Here is a 20132-nt window from a genome sequence, read left to right on the forward strand (position 1 = left end):
GGTAATCTGACCTTTTTAAAGACTCTCGAGAATCTCTGCTACTTTATTCTGTAAATTTTACTTCTGTGTCTAGTGACACATTTTATTTACATGCACACTCTTCATATTTCCCTCTAGCTTTTTGAACTTTTGCACTTTATTTGGGGTCATTCCTTCAGATCTCTCAGTTCGTAATTTTCTGTTAAGATGTTTCATATGCTCTTTATCTCACTACTGCATTTTAGATGCCAGTAACTAAAATTTTCATTTCCAGAGTCTTTTTAAAATTTTATCTTGAAGGTAAGTGTCTTTTCTTTTCCTCCTTTTCCTTCCTTCTTTCTTCCTTTCTTTCTTTTTCTTTTTGAAAGTGATCTCACTGTGTAGCTCTGGTCAGCCTGGAACTCCCTATGTAGACCAGACTGGCCTAAAATTTAGAGATCCACATGCTCTGCCTCCTGAGTGCAGAAATTAAAGTATATATGCTACCATGTTTGACTATCTGGTACTTCTTGGTGTTTTATTTATCCTCATGCTTCCTGTTTAGTAATTTTAAAACATCAATAAATACTTTAGCTACAGTTTAAAAATACCTTTTACTCTAATAATGGAAACTACCAGCGTTCTACTTCTGTTGCATATTTTCTGTACTGGATCTTGTTCATGATGGCTTGTTTTTATTTATTTGCTTGAATTTTGGGATTGTAAACTGCTTGATAGGGCTTTATTTCTGAGGCCTGAGACATGATAAACATGGTTCTCTTTAAAGGATGTACCTGTGATTTCCAGCTACCTGGATGCAACTAATTTGGTAGTTATTGTTTGGAGATTTCTTAGATGGTATGAATCATGCAAATGCAAATCCTAAATGTAGCTTTAGATATAGAAAAGTATCATAGAAAATCAACAGCATTCATGAAAAAAGATGCTTAAATAGGCACATCCTTCTCTTTTTTTGTTGTCTAGGAAATCCCCATTTATATGTGTAGACATGTACATGCAAATATACATGCATACACTCATGGAGGTTGATAATACATATCTTCCTTGGTCATTCTCTACCTTATCCTTTGAGAGGCTGTCTGAAACCAGAGCTGACCGAATGACTAGCTAGTGAGCCTAAGGAATCTGTCTCTCTCCCTCCAAAACTAGAGTCAGGGTTATAGGTGCCAACACCCATACCTAGGCTTTGTGTGCAGATGTTGGCAATTTGACTTCAGGTCACTTTACTGACCAAACCATCTTCTGACACCAGTTCTTGTTTAGCTGTAGAATTTTCAGGCTTATTATATGACATGAGATGAAATACTATATCAAAGTAGTACAGCTTTAGTTTTTCAAATCTAAAAATCTCTTCTGAACACTATTTTATAGACATCATATGAGAGTAAGTCAGGAGGCTTGGGAACATAGCTCAGTGATAGAGCACATGTCTACCACACACAAGACCTTTTGTTTGAGACACAGCCCCATATATCTCAGGCTGCCCTCACACTTGCTATGTGGCTGAGGATGACTTTAAACTTTGATCCTTATGCCTCTATATCCCATGTGTTTGTCACCACTCTGTTTATGTGACTCTGGGGATTGAACACAAGGTTTTCATGCAGGGTAGACAAGTACTCTATCTACCAACAGCACCAACCCTTGATTTGTAAATGTTAAGATTTAATTTACTTATTGGCAAAGGATATAGATCTACTTCATTTCTTTTCTCTTACTATTACTTAACATCTTCTTCCATCTCCCTTATATCTAACAATATATCAAGAAAAGCTACAACCCAAACTCACCTAACATTCTTATGTTTTCATACCTATTGTTTTTCATGAGATTTTTGATAAATCCATTTTTTTTGTTGTTGGTATTTTCGAGACAGGGTTTCTCTGTATGGCCCTGGCTGTCCTGGAACTCAATTTGTAGACCAGGCTAGCCTCGAACTCAATAAATCCACTAAAGATTTATTTATCACATAATATATATTTGCCTTTTATGTTGTGAACATAAGTAGAAACCAATTTTAATGAAGTATTGCAGAGTTAATTATATTAAAAGTCTCTTTGGTATTCAAGTAAAATTCTTTTGAAATGCTTGTTATCATGACTGTTATTGGGTGCTAGATGTTGAGCCTAGGGTCTCATGCATATCAAACATGCTATACTACAGTCATATTTTTGTAGTCTAAATTTTGCTGTGTTATCAATTGTCAGTGGTTTTGCATGCAATATAGTCAATCCAACAACACTTATACTGACTTCAGAAATGTATCACAATTTCACCTTGAAGTAACTGGCATCCTAGTGTTGGAGGTTCACAACATCAGCATCCACACAAGAGGATGACAGGCAACTGACAAGAACAAAAGCTACCCTAAGGGCAGGATGCTTAACCTCATGAAGCATGTAGTTCTTTAAGACATGTTCATGTTATGACTGTTCCCACTTCATTAAACAGGACAATCATGGCAATGCAGTTACATAAGAGACACTCAAAGGTGAGGAGTCTTCTTGTTAGCTAGAAGGGTATTCCTTTAACAAGGTGATTTCTTTCATTTCAATCAATGTTTATTTTGGATTTATCAAATCACTTGTAGTTTCAGCCCTGTAAAGCCTTACATCTTAAACCAACAGGCAAAGGCCAGCCTGGTCTACAGAATGAGTTCTAGGATAGCTAGGGCTACGCAGTGAGAAGGCCTGTCTCAAAATCTCTGCCTCCCCCCAAAATTTATTTAACTCTTATTTTTTGCAGTTACTCCCCTTTACTCAGGTTGTTGTTACTAGCTTAATCAATATTCCTAAATGTTTCTCTTTAAAGTTTTTTTCCTACTGTTATGCAAACAAGTGACACTCTTCATATAGCACTCCTTTGAAAATAGTCTACTAGTCTTAGTAGTATCTGCAAAGAATGGAGATCTCCTTGTTGAATAGGCATATAGTATATACAAATAAGATCCTCCAGTAGGCAGAATAATGATCCCCAAGAGGAATTTGTGTCTCTAAATCCAGGAACCCATACATGTTATCTTACATGTCAAGGGGCCTTTTCTGATGTAGTTGAGTGTACACCTGAAAATAAGGTTATTCTGGTGAGCTCAAAAAAAAAAAAAAAAAAAATTGTGGAAGGCTCAGGAAAGGCACTATCCTTGGCTTTGGAGAAAGAGGTCAAGCCAAGGAGTGGAGATTCTTCCACTTTCTAGGAAGGAGTGCAATTTCTCTGACTTCTGGATTTTTAGCTCTACGAGACCCGTACATAGGCACTGTGGCCTAAAAAAAAATCACAAGAATACGACATGAAGAATACATATTTGGCTTCATGAGCTTGTTCGGGAGATGTCGGGACAGGCAAAATCCATTCAGCTCGTGCTCAGAACGCTGTGCTGGAGGAGGCAGCTGGCTGCGTGGTGTGCGCTTCTCTCTCAGGACGAGGCACAGTCGCTGCTCATCTCAGAAGGGGAAGAAAAAACGAACTCCAGGGATTGCCTTGTTTTGTGCACGAGTGAGTTACGATAGAAAACGCCCTCTTAAGGCTCGCCTCCTGAAGCTCCTAGACGACAAGGCCACCACAGTGTCAGCGGTCTGTGTAGGGCTCACACTGTCTTCTTCCTTCCTGAGACGATGTCGTCACACACCTCAGGTGGTGGACTCCCTCAGCGAAGAGGTTCGAGCTTGCCGACTAATGCCAAGTCTCGCGATATTTGGGGCGTTCGCGAACTGCGCGGGGCTGATCTCGTCTGGAGGGGAAGTCACTTCCGCCCGCTGAAAGGCTAACCCATCTTCTCGCGATATCTGGAGGGAGGCGAGCGATGGAGCGCTGAGGCGCTCGTTCTCGCGGGATTTACGGGCTCTGGCAAGCGTTGGCTGGTCGCTGAGGTGACGCCGCCGCGTCAGGCCCCACACAGCGNCCCCCGCTCCGGGCGGGCGATGCTGGGCAGCCGGCCCACGTGCCGTGCCCTCCTCGCCGCCGAGAGCGGCGGGGCTGCCGGGTGCCTGCCCCTAGCCCGATGGACATCTCCGCCCCGCAGTCCCGCGCGGACTCCCGCAAAGGTATGAGCTCCGAGCTCGCGCCTCTGCGCAGGCACACGTCTTCAGGGCACTTCCGGAAGCGGCTCCCGCGTGCTTCCTGTGATTGACAGCTGCGGGTTCGAACACTTGCCCGGCGGGAAGTCCTCGGCTTTGCGATTCAGCGGCCAGGACGAAAGAATTTAGTGCTGTCCCTCACAGTTACTCGCCGAGCAGTGGGAACAGACTCCTCATCTGTAAAACGAGGACTATTGCTTCTTGTGACTATTAGATGAGATGAGATGCAAGTGACTCCACTTTTGACCCATGGCGTTCAGTAAATGTCATTTTTGTCTTTATATATGCCAGTTATTAGTCAATAGCAGGGATCTGTTAGGTAGATGAGCAAAGGCCTATTTATTTAGTTCAGTTCACTTACATGGCGTATTGAAGCAGAATTTTGCCTCTAGTAGACCACCAAGAGCTTTTGAAAGTACAGTTATCTCACAAGCTATCAGGGATGCAGACTTGCCTCTAGCTTTTATTAATAAAATTGATTGATATAACAAACTTTGTGTATGTGTGTGCACCAGGCATGTGAAAGTCAAAGGATAGCTTGGGTGAGTCAGTTCTTCTGAATTCAGAGGCTGGAATCCAGGTCAGCAATATTAGCAGCAAGTTGGCTTACAGATGGAGTCAACCTTCAAGCCCTTACAGAACAGATTTACAACTGCGTGTTCTGTGCCCAGGAATCATTGGGTAAATCTTGCTCTTCCTTTGAGGAAGATATCTCATGAAAGTAAGCAGGGGCTCAGTGCTAATTTCAGGATAAGCAACAAACCTTGAACTCATAGGACTAAAAATTGGACATGTCATAATTAAGGGCCCATAAATAGAAATGCCGTTATGAATCTGACTGCTAAAGGCAAATGGTGGATCTTCTAAGTGACAGTGATGGGACCGGTATGTTTGTTCCTTGATGCTATTAGAAGATTTAGTCACTTGTGGTATTTTAGGGGGAAAATTGCTGATGGGAAGAACAGATCACTCAAGAGTCTCCAAGAAGGAAGTATGTTTCCTATGTTGGAAGCAAACAAAAAAAGACACTTTGGAATTGAGAGAGGCATCTCAATCATTAGGAGCAATACCCCCAGTCCTACCTTTCAGAGAAAATTCCTCCCTTGATCAGCAGTTCCAATCTCTGTAGTAACAGAATCATTATTCCTGACTCCAACTTCATCTATTTGGTTCTAGAAATAACCCAAACTCAGGTACAAAGGTGCCCATAAAAGATGTTGTCCTGGTGTTTTCCACATACATACAGGTCTACCTGAAAATTTTTTCTGAAATGTGTCTCCCAATACTTCTTTTCCATAGCACTCTGTTCTCTTCTTCCAAAGCACCTTTTGCCATAATGTTTATGACTATGAGTTTTTTAGGGTCTATCTCACTAGATCAATAATTTGTTTTCACTTAAAAATTCAGCTTATAGCCAGGCGTGGTGGCACATGCCTTTAATCCCAGTACTCGGGAGGCAGAGGCAGGTGGATTTCTGAATTCGAGGCCAGCCTGGTCTACAGAGTGAGTTCAGGACAGCCAGGGCTACACTGAGAAACCCTGTCTCGAAAAACCAAAAAGAAAAAAAAAAAAAAAAAAAAAANAAAAGAAATTCAGCTTATGCTTGTTAACTGTTTTTTGTGTGTTAGTCTAAGATTTTCTCTTAACTAGATCTATTATTCCAATATGTATTATTCCTATAGATAAAGAATCAGACATTTAGAATAGTTTAAGTATATTTAAACTATTGATATACAGAGTTTTTTCAATAAGTCAAACTATAGGATATGGTATTAGAAAACAGTAGTACTAAATACATAGTCATGAATTGATGGTACAAGTTGGGGATATATGAGAGGAATAGAGAGAAGAAGGGTATAGAATAATATGTTTTATTCATTGATGTTTTAGGCATCTTTCATATGTACATTAATTTATTTATTAATTGACATATTCTTGAAAAGGAAGTTATCTCTAGTGGAAAACAAACAGACAAAATCAAATAAGCATATTTAAACATAGTGTAAATGCTATTGTGGTCATAAGATACTTGGAGAGAATAATGGGATATCTACTAAATAAGGTAGACTAGAGGTAGAGTGATTGGTTATGAGTGATTTAAGATAGAGTGATGGTGTCATGTACTAAGGACAAAGTCATCGAACTACTTACTAAATCAAATCTGATGTTGCCTTTTAAAATACAGGTTTATTAGAATACAGCCATGCTCATTTAGTTATTGTCTGTGACCACTTTTTGCTTTAAAGAGTAAGAGAATAAATGGTCTCTAAACTGTAATTTAACAAATAGCTAGTAGTTCCCTATAGAAAAAGTTTGCTAGCTCTTGCTTTCCAGAGATGTTGGCATAGAGAAAAATGATATTTTTGTTTCAGTTTCTTTGTTTTTTTGAGACAGGGTTTCTCTGTGTAGCCCTGGCTGTTCTGCTCTATAGTTCTTAGTCCAAACTAACCTCTCTGGCAGAGATATCAGAGTTCTGCCTGCCTCTGTCTCCTGAGTGCTTGGATTAAAGATTTGCACCACCATATCCAGCTGTGATTTGATTTTGAGGTAAAACCAGAAAAGAGATTGTAGTGGAATATGTGTAGGAGTAATAGAAAAAGAGGAAGAAGGGCTACCTTGAAAAGTTGTCTTTAAATAATGCTAGTTAATAAGATTCAGGGAAACTGCTCACTACTGTTTTTGACACTGTTCTTCATTTTATATCCATTATGTGGTACGGTGTCTAATGAACAATTGATGTTTGAAGCATATATGTTGAGCGTCAGATTAAGAAATTGTGTCTTTTAATTGAGAGGGAGATGCATGATTTAAAACAGAAATAATGTGTTAAGAATGACTGTAGTGGTATCATTAGCTTAGGCTCAGCCTGCACTGTTTTAGAAAGAAGATACTTGGACCTGCACAACTTTTTACCTCTGTAGTAAAGTAGGGTGTTATTTTCATAATAGTATAATAGTTTTCAGTTAGGATCTAAAAGAATTGAGTAGGAGAACTCGTTTTTTTCCATGTGTATTTAGGATAGCTATATGGTAAATACACCTCAGCAAAGTTAGTGGGAATAATGTTTTTGAGGAAAAATTGAAGAATGTCACAGTGAGCTGTTGTTGCTTAAGACAACGTACAGCCATCGTTGTATCCATGAATTAGTTAGGAAGCTCTAACTGGAGCCCCTCGGGAAGATCCCAGGAAGCCATTAATGGTCTTGTGGGGTTAGTGCAGTGTGTGTAAGAAAAACCATTTCCTTTATCCTTACAGTTATAGCTATCTATTTCTTGGATCCTTGCAATGAGGGATTCCACTTGAAAATTATTTTAGTGTCCTCTATTATTACCCTTTAAATGTTCTTAGTAGCATATTTTAGAAGACCTTTCCTCCATTCATAGTGGTGTGTCTTTAGGATAGAAAATAAAACAGAAGGCTGGACAGTTAATACAGAATAAGTTCATATGTATAGAGATCAGAATCTTCAGTGAATGACAGGCTCTTACAAAATTATTTTAGAATTCATCTCTTTTTAAAGGCTTATTTTATGTATCTTAGAATTCATCTCTTTTTAAAGGCTTATTTTATGTATGTGAGTGTTTTGCCTACATATATATGTGTACCACATGTCTGCCTGGAACACAGGGAAATCAGAAGAGAATGTTGAATAATCTAGAATTTGAGTTATGGATGGTTGTGAACCACCATGCGAATACTGGGAATTGAACTCTGGTCTTCTGCAAGAGCTTTAAATGCTCTTAACTTCAGAGCCATCTCTCTAGCTCCTAGAACTCATCATCTCTTACTAAACCCAAAAGGGATAATCTATGATGATTGTGACATCAATGTAGTTAAATAAGAGGTTCCCTACGTTAGTTAAATATCCCATGTTCAGGGAAGCATGGAGTAAATATAAAAAGCACATGCCACAAAAGCATTACTGTCCTGAACATTTTAGCTTACTCCTTACTGCATCTATTTCTTTTACTGCATCATATAAGGAGAATATGTACAATGTTCCTGAGCCAGCAAGACTATTTAAATCAGTGGCTTTCAGTTCTGGTTGTAACAACTAAACAAATTGTGAAAACAAATGTTCATGGCTTACATCTATTAATTGGAATCACCAGAGTTAGTCTCCTGGCAATTTATTTTTAAACCTAGCAAATATACTTTCAATGCTACACAGCTAGGATAAGAACTACAGAAAATAAATCAAACTGGTGATTATAGGAAACATCTGATATATATATATATATATATATATATATAGATATAGATATAGATATATAGATATATATATAGATAGATATATATACACATATATACATATATATACACACACACATATATATACATGCATATATATACATATATATGAAAATAAATATAAGCTATTTTGTTTCAGTTATTTGGAAAATATGTTAAATCTTTTTTCTCAATAAGTAAGGTATGACTTCCTAAGTTTTTCTTCCTTTTTATAGACAGGTGGTGTCCGGGAGAAAGATGTCTTGCTCCATCTTTGGATAACAAAAAGCTTTGTGAAGCAAGCATAAAATCTATTACTGTGGATGGAAATGGGAAACCTTTTGCAGTTGTCCTGTATCCAGACTTTCAAGAANAGACAATACCTCTTCAAAGACTTCAAGAAGTAAAATCAACTAAAGATTACTCCAGAAGTCTTATATTTGATGATGAAGATTTAGAAAAACCTTATTTCCCAGATNGAAAAATTCCATCTTTGGCTAGTGCTTTTCAATTATCTGAAGATGGAGACTCAATTCCTTATACTATTAATAGGTACTTGCGAGATTACCAAAGGGAGGGNACTCAGTTTCTCTACAGACACTACATCGAGGGAAGAGGGTGTATTCTTGGTGATGACATGGGACTTGGAAAAACAATACAGGTATTTATATTAGTTACCTTATAATTAAAGATAAGCTCATATGTGTAAGAGTGAATACACTGCAAATCTCTGTAATAGCACCTGTTACCATAGGTTTTTGTTTGTGTTTATCTCACTAGTTGGATGGAAAGTTTTCAAGATTGAAGACAAGGACTCAATGTCTCATTGTTTTATGCTCAGTATTTTATTAGTATTTGGGGAATAACATTTTTTATTAATTTTTATTTTTAGAGAAAATGCTATATACAATGAGAAAAGTTAATTAACTTCTAGAGCCCCAAGCTCTTTAAGACAGAAATAATATAGCCCTTGCATTTTAAAGACAAATTGTGGTTTGGGTTTGGTGTGTCATTCATATTGTGGACAAGAGGTTTGTAAGGAGAAGTGTGCTAGATCTCCTTTCAAAATGGCATTTAATTTCATTTTTAAAAGATGTATAATATTTATAAATTATAAATTTATAATTTTCTTTCCCCTCTCCTAGCTCCTCTCAAATCTTCCCCTTTTCCCAACTTAATGTTCTTTTTTTCCTAATAAAAGAAAGAAAGAAACAAGCAACCCAAAATATCACCAACCACCACCAGCACACACACTCAAAAGAAAAACAAAGCAAAGAAAACCCATGGAATCCATCTTGTGTTAGTCTACAACTCCTGAGCATAAGGCCTGCCCTGGAATGTGGTTGATACATCCAATGTCACTCCACTGAAGTGACCCCCATTTTCCCTCTGTGATCAGCTGTGTGGAAATAGCTTTTTGGTTAGGAATGTGACTCTTCCCACTTCCATTGGCATGAACTTGTACAGGTCTTCTGTATGCTGTTGCAGTTTCTGAGTTGATGTATACATCAGCCCTGTTACAGCTAGAACATCTGTTTCCTTGGAGTTGTCCATTTCCTCTTCAGCATCAGTCTGAGGGCCTTGAGAGGTGGGGTGTGATGAAGACATCCATTTAGTGCAGTGCTCCAAAGTTCTTCCACTCTGCACTAGCACTTTTTTAAAAGTGTGATCCTGAAACACTCTTGTTTCTTTTTATGTCCTATGAGATGAAAAAAAAAAAAAAAGGAATGTGTTCATCTTTTTTTTTTTAATGATAAACTTTTGTGGGGGTTGTAGTGGAGAGACTAGGCCTTTTGTTTGAATGTTTGAGGTGCTGTTTCCCAGCCTCATATTTATTCTCTATCATGAAGTGACTGTATGTGAGGAAAGATGGCCTATAAAAGTGTTGCTTGCAGAGTTTAGAAAGGAATGTCTGAAAACAAAACTTTCCCTGACTGGTTTTTTCCACCCCTCTCTGAAATGTAGGTCATGACCTTTTATTATTCTAGATGTGACAGAATTAATTTTTTTTTCTGTAAGCAATTTTGTAAATATTCTACAATAAAGCACCTTCTGATTATTTTCTTTGAATTAGTTTTGTAAATCTTCATTCTAAATTTGTCATAGATCTGCAAATTCTAATTTTTATAGACCTGTACTGTGCCAATGGATTATGGTAGAGCAGGCCCAACCTTTTCCAAATATTCATGTTTTCTTTAGCCTGACTAAAGTGTTTCTCTAATCCATGAACCACCTGTATGATTCCTCACATCCTTCTTTTCCCTTTGGATATTAGCACATTATAGTTAGCATTACTTTAATTAACGTGTTAAGCTGAGAGATTTCCATGGTTTTAATTTCCCTGTTCACTTAGGGTGTATTCTCAACGAGTTGCCCTGGGTTGGAGCTGTTATATGTCTCCTTTGCTCTCACTAATCCCATTAATTTCTGCCTAGCTGGACACACACATATACACACACATTCATATATACACACACATACACATATTTATTTGTGTGTGTGTGTGTATGCATACTCATGCACATGTGCCACAGAGGATGGCTTGTGGCAGTTTTCCTATGTGGGTACCAGGGAATTGAGCTCAGGTCATCAGGCATGGTGACATGTGCCTTTGTCTACGGAAGCCATCTCCCTAGCCCTCCCTGGATTCTTTAACAATAACTATTTATTTTCTTGGTTTTCTCTGTCTTTTCCTTAACTGGATTTTCAGTCTGTCTCCTTGTCACTTCTGTCCTTCAAACCCCTGGGTTTCATGTTGCTGAGTGACCAAAGCAGTTACTGGAGGCTCTAGACTGTCTCAGCACCCAGCACAGTGCCTGTCTTGTCATGGGTAGTAGATGTGTGCTGTCTATGTGGTTGCTTCAGTTGTTGTTTTTTTTAAATCTAACATTAATGTAGCTGCATCAGTTTTTATTTGCTTTCTGTTTTTATATTCAGTCTTCAATTTATAATCATAATTTTCTCTGTCCTTGATTTTTTTATCTTTTACATAGCATACATATGTTGTGTCTGACAATCCTGATCTTTGAAATAAATTTACTATATTAAAAAAAAATAAGTGTGTATATGTGCTGTCTTCTGTGCACATACAAACACACTTGAAGGTCAGACATCTTTCTGGAGCTCTCTTCCCCAGTATGGGCATCAGATCTAACTTAGAAAGTCTGTCTTGGAGGCAAGCCTTTTCACCTGTTGAGCCATCTTGCTGGCCCAGGCTTTGCTTCTTATGTAGAGCATCCAGTTTATACATAGAGTGCTATTGGGCTATTATGTTAATATTTATTTTTTATTTATATGTCTTTTTTTTTTTTGCTGTCTTTTGGATAGATTGTGTTGCATTGCCTTGAACCCTGCTTGTTAAGTAGGTAGTTATCTTTTCTTAGTGATTACCCCAGAGCTCATGATAGATGCTTTCTGCTTATCAAATATAGCATGCACTTTTTTTTTTTCCTTTGTGGACATAATACGGGCCTTAGGAACTGTAGCTACCCCTACTCCTAACCCTGACTTAGATAAAAGAGTTGTAGCCTAACTTCTTGTCATTTAATGCCAACAAAAGGTTGTTTGGTTTTCTTTTCAGTCGGTATACCGCATCTTCCTGCCTGCTTGCTATTTTTCTTGCTCTTACATTTTGCTCTTGCTGCTGTACTGCTCTTTTGCCTAGAATCGTCTACTTGTGCTTAGATTTTTTTTTTTTACTTATACTACTTTTATATTTTATATTAATATTTTTATATTTACACATTACAAGAGTGTGGTTCTTTTTGTAATCAATTGGCTGCTTTTAGTTGTCTGAAAATATCTTCATTTTACATTCTTAAATATTGTTACTGAGTATAAAAACCTAGATTATATTATTCTCCTTATTACTTTACTTTGAAAGTATTGTATTGTATAGTGTCTTTATTGTTTTTTATTACTTTGTATTTAATTGTTGCTGTATTGTAGGTAATCTGATCTATTTAGCCTCTTTTAAATCAATTTTGTGTCTCAGTTTTATTTTATGAAGTACCTACTTGTGAATTTTTGTTAATTTTTAAAATTTTACCATGGTGAGTAATTAATATTCATCACTAATGAGCCTGTGGCTTAAGATACTATTTTATTTTACTTTTATTAGATATTTTCTTTATTTACATTTCAAATGTTATCCCCTTTCCTAGTTTTCCCTCTGAAAATCCCCTTCCCCCTCCTACCTCCCTCTGTTCCCCAACCCACCCACTCCTATTTCTGGCCCTGGCAGTCCCCTATACTGGGGCATAGAACCTTCACAGGACCTAGGGCCTCTCCTCCCATTGATGACCAACTAGGCCATCCTCTGCTACATATGCAGCTAGAGACACACGTTCCACCATGTGTTTTCTTTGATTGATGGTATAGTTCCAATTCTGGTACTGGTTAGTTCATATTGATGTTCCTTCTATGGGGCTTCAAATGATCAACCTTTATTTCTTCAAATAAATCTCATTACCATTTCCTTTATCATTTGGGATTTAGATTATAGATATCTGCATATTAAAAATTACTTTTCGTATAAGATGTGCACTGACAAGAAAATGTATGGAATTACAGTCACACCTGTATGTTATAAACAACCTGGTAAAGTTGAAGGATTGCTAAAGTTTGAGGCCACTTTGACAGGACCTTCTGTCAGCTCCCTTATTTAGCCCCAATACAGACTTTTCATTATAGTTTTTGTAAGTCTATAATTTATAATTTATGCTTAAAAGTAATGCTTTTCCTTCTATATAGATACCAACTCATATATATTTCCCACACATCTTTAAAATAACCCTACTGATATTATTGTTGTCATCTTTACAGGTAACTATGAGTTTAATTACCTTACTGAAGTTCACATAGTTGCCAAATAACCAGAGCTAACATTTGAACCAACAAGTATCTAATTGATTGAGTGTTCCTTGCCCTTGATTGTTGGAGTCTGCATCCTTTTCTTATTTTTATCCTTCTCAATTAATTTTTGGAGAAAGGTTGCTATTCAAATGGTATGTTTTGATGAGCGTATTAGCCTATCTTAAATTAGCCCCTGTCATTCATTAGATAAACATAGGTACAAAATTTTGAGGCAAATACTTTCTCCTTGGAGGAATTTATTTTCTACAAGAAAAGGAAAAAAAAAAGTGTATAGTTTATTCTAGAGGCTTTGAGAAGATAGCTTCCATGGATAGAAACAAATACTAAGGTACTATCTCAGATGATGGAATCACAAAAGAACTCACCTGGTGGGCAGAATTGTCCCGAGAGGAGATGCCAGTATGGAGTTTTATGTGTTGCTTGTTAAGTTAAAGAAAGTCCCAGTGTTTTTCTGTTTCCCCTAACATCTTTTTGCCTGTAGTGTGCTACTGATTAGATTGTCATGTGCACAGGAAAGTTATGCATAGTAATAGAAAAACACTTTTTATTTCCAGGTTATTTCATTTCTGGCTGCAGTTTTGCATAAAAAGGGAACTCGTGAAGATATTGAAAATAACATGCCAGAGTTTTTACTAAAAAGTATGAAAAAGAAGCCGCCTTCTACAGCTAAAAAGGTGAATAAAAGGGTTCAACTCATAAAGTTGACATTGCAAACATAGAAGCATTTAAACACAATGTAATGTATCTTACATTTTAATACAAGAGTTTGAACATAAAAATATTTATTTTATAAGACTATTTTTTAACAATTTTTTATTAGATATTTTCTTCATTTACAATTCAAATGCTATTCCAAAAGTCCCTTATACCCTCCCCCGACCCTGCTCTCCAACCCACCCACTCCCACTTCCTGGCCCTGGTATTCCTCTGTATTGGGGTATATAATCTTTGCAAGACCAAGGGCTTCTCCTCCCAATGATGGCCGATTAGGCCGTCTTCTGCTACATATGCAGCTAGATACATGACCTCTGGGGGTACTGGTTAGTTCATATTGCTGTTCCTCCTATAGGGTTACAAACCCCTTCAGCCTCTTCGGTACTTTCTCTAGCTCCTCCATTGGGGGCCATGTGTTCCATCCAGTAGATGACTGTGAGCATCCACTTCTGTATTGCCAGGCACTGGCATAGCCTCACAAGAGACAGCTATATCAGGGTCCTATCAGCAAAATCTTGCTGGCATATGCAATTGTGTCTGTGTTTAGTGGTTGATTATGGTATGGATCCCTGGATGGGGCATTCTCTTCATGGTCCGTCTCATCTCCAAACTTTGTAACTCCTTACATGGCTATTTTGTTCCCCATTCTAAGGAGGGACTAAGTATCCATACTTTGGTATTCCTTCTTCTTGAGTTTCATGTGTTTTTTCAAATTGTATTTTGGGTATTCTAAGTTTCTGGGCTAATATCCACTTATCAGTGAGTGAATATCATGTGAGTTCTTTTGTGACTGGGTTACCTCACTCAGGATGATACCCTCCAGATCCATCCATTTGCCTAAGAATTTCATAAATTCATTGTTTTTAATAGCTGAGTAGTACTCCATTGTGTAAATGTAAATGTACCACATTTTCTGTATCCATTCCTCTGTTGAGGGACATCTGGGTTCTTTCCACCTTCTGACTATTATAAATAAGGCTGCTATGAACATAGTGGAGCATGTGTCCTTATTACCTGTTGGAACATCTTCTGGATATATGCCCAGAAGAGGTATTGTGGGATCCTCCGGTAGTACTATGTTCAGTTTTCTGAGGAACCGCCAGACTGATTTCCAGAGTGGTTGTACAATCTTGCAATCCCACCAGCAATGGAGGAGTGTTCCTCTTTCTCCACATCCTCGCCAGTATCTGCTGTCACCTGAATTTTTGATCTTAGCCATTCTGACTGGTGTGAGGTGGAATCTCAGGGTTGTTTTGATTTGCATTTCCCTGATGATTAAGGATGCTGAACATTTTTTCAGGTGCTTCTCAGCCCTTCGGTATTCCTTAGTTGAGAATTCTTTGTTTAGTTCTGTACCCCATTTTTTAATGGGGTTATTTGATTTTCTGGAGTCCACCTTCTTGAGTTCTTTATATATATTGAATATTAGTCCCCTATTGGTTTTAGGATTGGTAAAAATCCTTTCCCAATCTGTTGGTGGCCTTTTTGTCTTATTGACAGTGTCTTTTGCCTTACAGAAGCTTTGCAACTTTATGAGGTCCCATTTGTCGATTCTCAATCTTACAGCACAAGCCATTAGTGTTCTGTTCAGGAATTTTCCCCCTGTGCCCATATCTTCGAGGCTTTTCCCTACTTTCTCCTCTATAAGTTTTAGTGTCTCTGGTTTTATTTTGAGTTCCTTGATCCACTTAGACTTGCGCTTAGTACAAGGAGATAAGAATGGATCAATTCGCATTCTTCTACATGATAACTGCCAGTTAAGCCAGTACCATTTGTTGAAAATGCTGTCTTTTTTCCACTGGATGGTGTTAGCTCCTTTGTCAAAGATCAAGTGACCATACGTGTGTGGATTCATTTATGAGTCTTCAGTTCTATTCCATTGATCTACCTGTCTGTCACTGTACCAGTACCATGCAGTTTTTTTATCATAATTGCTCTGTAGTACAGCTTGAGGTCAGACATGGTGATTCCCCCACTGGTTCTTTTATTGTTGAGAATAGTTTTTGCTATCCTAGGTTTTTTGTTATTCCAGATGAATTTGCAAATTGCTCTTTCTAACTCTGTGAAGAATTAAGTTGGAATTTTGATGGGGATTACATTGAATCTGTAGATTGCTTTTGGCAGGATAGCCATTTTTACTATATTAATCCATGAGCATGGGAGATCTTTCCATCTTCTGAGATCTTCTTCGATTTCTTTCTTCAGAGACTTGTTCTTCTCATACAGATCTTTTCCTTCCTTAGTTAGAGTCACACCAAGGTATTTGATATTATTTGTGACTATTGTGAAGGGTGTTGTTTCCCTAATTTCTTTCTCAGCCTGTTTATCCTTTGTGTAGAGAAAGGCCACTGATTTGTTTGAGTTGATTTTATATCCAGCTACAGCCCTGAAGCTGTTTATCAGGTTTAGGAGTTCTCTAGTGGAATTTTTAGGGTCACCTATATATACTATCATATCATCTGCAAGTAGTGATATTTTAACTTCTTCCTTTCCAATTTGTATACCCCTGATCTCCTTTTGTTGTCTTAATTTCTCTGGCCAGGACGTCAAGTACTATACTGAATAGGTAGGGAGAAAGTGGGCAGCCTTGTCTAGTCCCTGATTTTAGAGGGATTGCTTCAAGCTTCTCACCATTTACTTTGATGTTGGCTACTGGTTTGCTGTATATTGCTTTTATTATTTTTAGGTATGGGCCTTGAATTCCTGATCTTTCCAAGACTTTATCATGAATGGGTGTTGGATTTTGTCAATGCTTTCTCAGCATCTAACGAGATGATCATGTGGTTTTTGTCTTTGCATTTGTTTATATAGTGGATTACGTTGATGGATTTCCGCATATTGAACCATCCCTGCATCCCTGGAATGAAGCCTACTTGATCATGATGGATGATCATTTTGATGTGTTCTTAAATTCGGCTTGTGAGGGTTTTATTGTGTATTTTTGCATCAATGTTCATAAGGGACATTGGTCTGAAGTTCTCTTTCTTTGTTGGATCTTTATGTGGTTTAGGTATCAGAGTAATTGTAGCTTCATAGAATGAATTGGGTAGAGTACCTTCTCTTTCTATTTTGTGGAATAGTTTGAGGAGAATTGGAATTAGGTCTTCTTTTAAGGTCTGATAGAACTCTGCATTAAACCTATCTGGTCCTGGGCTTTTTTGGTGGGGGGGTAATATGGGACTATTTAGGTCATTAATCTGATCCTGATTTAACTTTGGTACCTGGTATCTGTCTAGAAAATTGTCCATATCATCCAGGTTTTCCAGTTTTGTTGAGTACAGCCTTTTGTAGTAGGATCTGATGATGTTTTGGATTTCCTCAGGTTCTTTGGGTTGGAAGTCGATTTTATTCAATATTAGAATGGCTACTCCAGCTTGTTTCTTCGGACCATTTGCTTCAAAAATTGTTTTCCAGCCTTTTACTCTGTTGTAGTGTCTGCCTTTTTCCCTGAGGTGTTTCCTGTATGCAGCAAAATGTTGGGTCTTGTTCACGTATCCAGTCTGTTAGTCTATGTCTTTTTATTGGGGAATTGAATCCATTAATATTAAGAGATATTAAGGAAAAGTAACTATTGCTTCCTGTCATTTTGCTTTGGGTTCAGTTCTGTGGTGTTAAATGGTTCTACAGATCTTATATATCCTATTATACGCCACTTACAACAACTAGACTAGGAAAAGAAAAAAGGAAGAAAAGTAATGTGATTTAAAACGTAAATACAGTTAAATGTATTCAGAATGTTCCAGCAAGTGTAAGAGTAGGAAAAGAGAAATGTATCCCCCATGTGGTTGACAAAGTTGACAATGGAGCCTTCCCTTGTTCTTCCCTTCCTTACTTTCTCTGTGTATGTATTTATATACAGAATTATGTGTGTGTGCACATATACTGAATTATGTTTGTATGTGCACACATATACTGGATTATGTATGTGTGCATATATACTAAATTATGTGTGTGTATATATATACTGAATTATGTGTGTGCACAAATACTGAATTATGTGTATGTGCACATATATTGAATTATGTGTGTGCATATATACTGAATTATATATAAGTATACATATACTGAATTATGTGTGTGTGCATATACACTGAATTATGTTGTGTGCCTATTTATTGAATTATGTATGTATGTATACATACTGAAATCCTTTGTCACAGTGTACATTGCCTTTATTAGATCTTCTGTAGCTAAAATATTATTAATTTGTGTTGTGTTATATTCTAATAATTTCCATTAATGTGTAAATGTTCCTTTGAGTACTACTTTAGCTCCTTTCTAATTTTGGAAAGTAGTACTGTTTTCATTATTCTTCTCTAAATTACCCACACTTCCAATTTTGTTCTCTTTACCCAAATACTATTTAAAAGACAATTCTTAATATTTCTACATGATTATAATATTTGGTACAGAGTGAACAGCAAAGCTCTGTGTCTTTTTCTTACAGAATAATATAACCATGATGTTTTCTATGTAAAGTATTTTTAGTGTTTTGATATTTATTGTTTGGAAATATTCACTTGTTTCTTTGTTACTATGGCTGCATAGTTCTGTATTTTCTATTTAACCAAGCTTCATTACTTTGTTAAAAGCCTTAATCCTTTAGTCAAGGCAAGTTAGAAATACAGTGATCCTTTTGCTTGATGAATGTCAAGAATTCCAGCACAATTAGCAGATTTACTATGAGAATTGCCTGTATACAAACGATAGGGGCATTCCAAATAAGAATACCAACATAATGGGTTTTGCCTAAGACCTAAGTTTAACAATTGTAAAAGACCTTTGAGTTTGCCTTACTCTTTTTTGAGATGCGGACTAGACTATAAACTTTGTTTATGGCAAAGCCTATGTGTTATGGGGAAACCTTGTGACCCAATATAGTAAGGATTCCTTCAACATTTGTCACCTGGGGGCTGGAGAGGTGACTAAGTGGTTAAGAGTACTGGCTACTCTTCCAAAGGACCTAGGTTCAATTCCCAGCACCCACATGGCGGTTCCCAACTGTCTGCAACTCCTTTTTCAGGGGATCCAGTGCCCTCACATAGACATACATGCAGGCAAGACACAAATGTACAATGTAAAAATTAATAAAAACAAAACAAAACATTTGTCACCTGTAAACCTGTCCAGTGTGTCTCAGGAAATACACTATAATATTGTTTACTGAGAACAGTTTGTGGGAGGATATTAGAAACTATTTAAAAAAGAAACCTCATATCCACCAAAATTATTTATATGGCTACTGTTAAGGCGCTCAACTCTTCTGAGAAGCTCATGTCCATATGTGGATATGTACTGTCCTTTTCCTAAATACCTTTTTTATGTTAAAATCTATTCTTGAACCTAAGCTAAAATCTTTTCTTAATAAACTGCAACTCTATTTCATACTTTCTCGTCCTGAAACTTTTCTGCAGGGTAGTGAAGAATCCTGACTTCTTGTGAGTGACAGTCTCTAAAAGAGAACTCAGACTTGGACAGGTGGCAGCTGTGTCTCCTCTTCTGATATGATTTTCTTGTTTATTTCAGCAACTGAGTTCTGAGAAATCTATATTAAATTTTCTGTTATGACTAAGGTTGTTCATTAATATTGTGTTTGTATTAGTTCTCATTAATCTCTTTAAGTTTGGTTTTATAAATTTCATTTGTATATTGGTTACTCAGTTGACAAATTATTTGTTGATTTGTGAGTTCAAAATTTTACCTTATAACTTGACCCAAATAATTATAAAAAAGATAAAAATTATTTTCTGTTGTACATTTAGATAATGGTTCAATGCTGAACTGATTTTTTTGTTCATTGAAGGGAATACCTAAGATTCCATCTTTGAAATCCCTCCACCCCACAAAGCTCTAATATGTACTGTAGAATTCTACCAAATAAGTTCACTTTTGAAAAATGTGCCCAGAGGCTAGATGGATGGCTCTACACTTAGGAGAATTTACTGCTCTTGCAGAGGACCAGAGTTTGGTTCCTAGTGTACATAGCTTACAATCATTTTAACCCCAGTTCTAGGGGAACTGATGCTCTGGTCTCTATGGCTCCTGCATGCATGTGGTGCACATATGTATACAAACAGAAATTTAGGAAATATTTTTTCTTAATTTAAAAATATCTAGAGTACATTTTTATAGGGGATTCTAAGTATTGGTGGCAGAGTAAACTTTTTTGACAAGAGACTGATTCCACTAATTTTTCTTAAAATCCCTGGGCATTGCTTTTATTGATCTGATCCTTCCACTGCTTCAGTCTGTTGGGTTCTG

The 20132-nt window shown here is 37.1% G+C and overlaps 1 protein-coding gene across 3 annotated transcripts in view; it reads left to right on the plus strand.

Annotated features, from left to right (window-relative positions):
• The first annotated feature begins 3744 nt into the window (after positions 1-3744).
• Positions 3745-20132, plus strand: part of Ercc6l2 (ERCC excision repair 6 like 2) — a 96056-nt gene continuing 79668 nt past the window's right edge. The window contains exons 1-3 of one of the 3 annotated variants that reach the window (XM_021180506.2): positions 3745-4019; positions 8519-8943; positions 13712-13831. In XM_021180506.2, coding sequence (XP_021036165.1) covers positions 3977-4019; positions 8519-8943; positions 13712-13831 — 588 coding nt within the window. In that variant the 5' untranslated portion in view covers positions 3745-3976. The remainder of the gene's footprint in view (positions 4020-8518; positions 8944-13711; positions 13832-20132) is intronic. The other 2 variants (XM_029468329.1, XM_029468330.1) reach the window with 2 other exon arrangements.

This window comes from Mus caroli, chromosome 13 (genome assembly GCF_900094665.2).
Source record: "Mus caroli chromosome 13, CAROLI_EIJ_v1.1, whole genome shotgun sequence".
Classification (NCBI taxonomy): domain Eukaryota; kingdom Metazoa; phylum Chordata; class Mammalia; order Rodentia; family Muridae; genus Mus; species Mus caroli.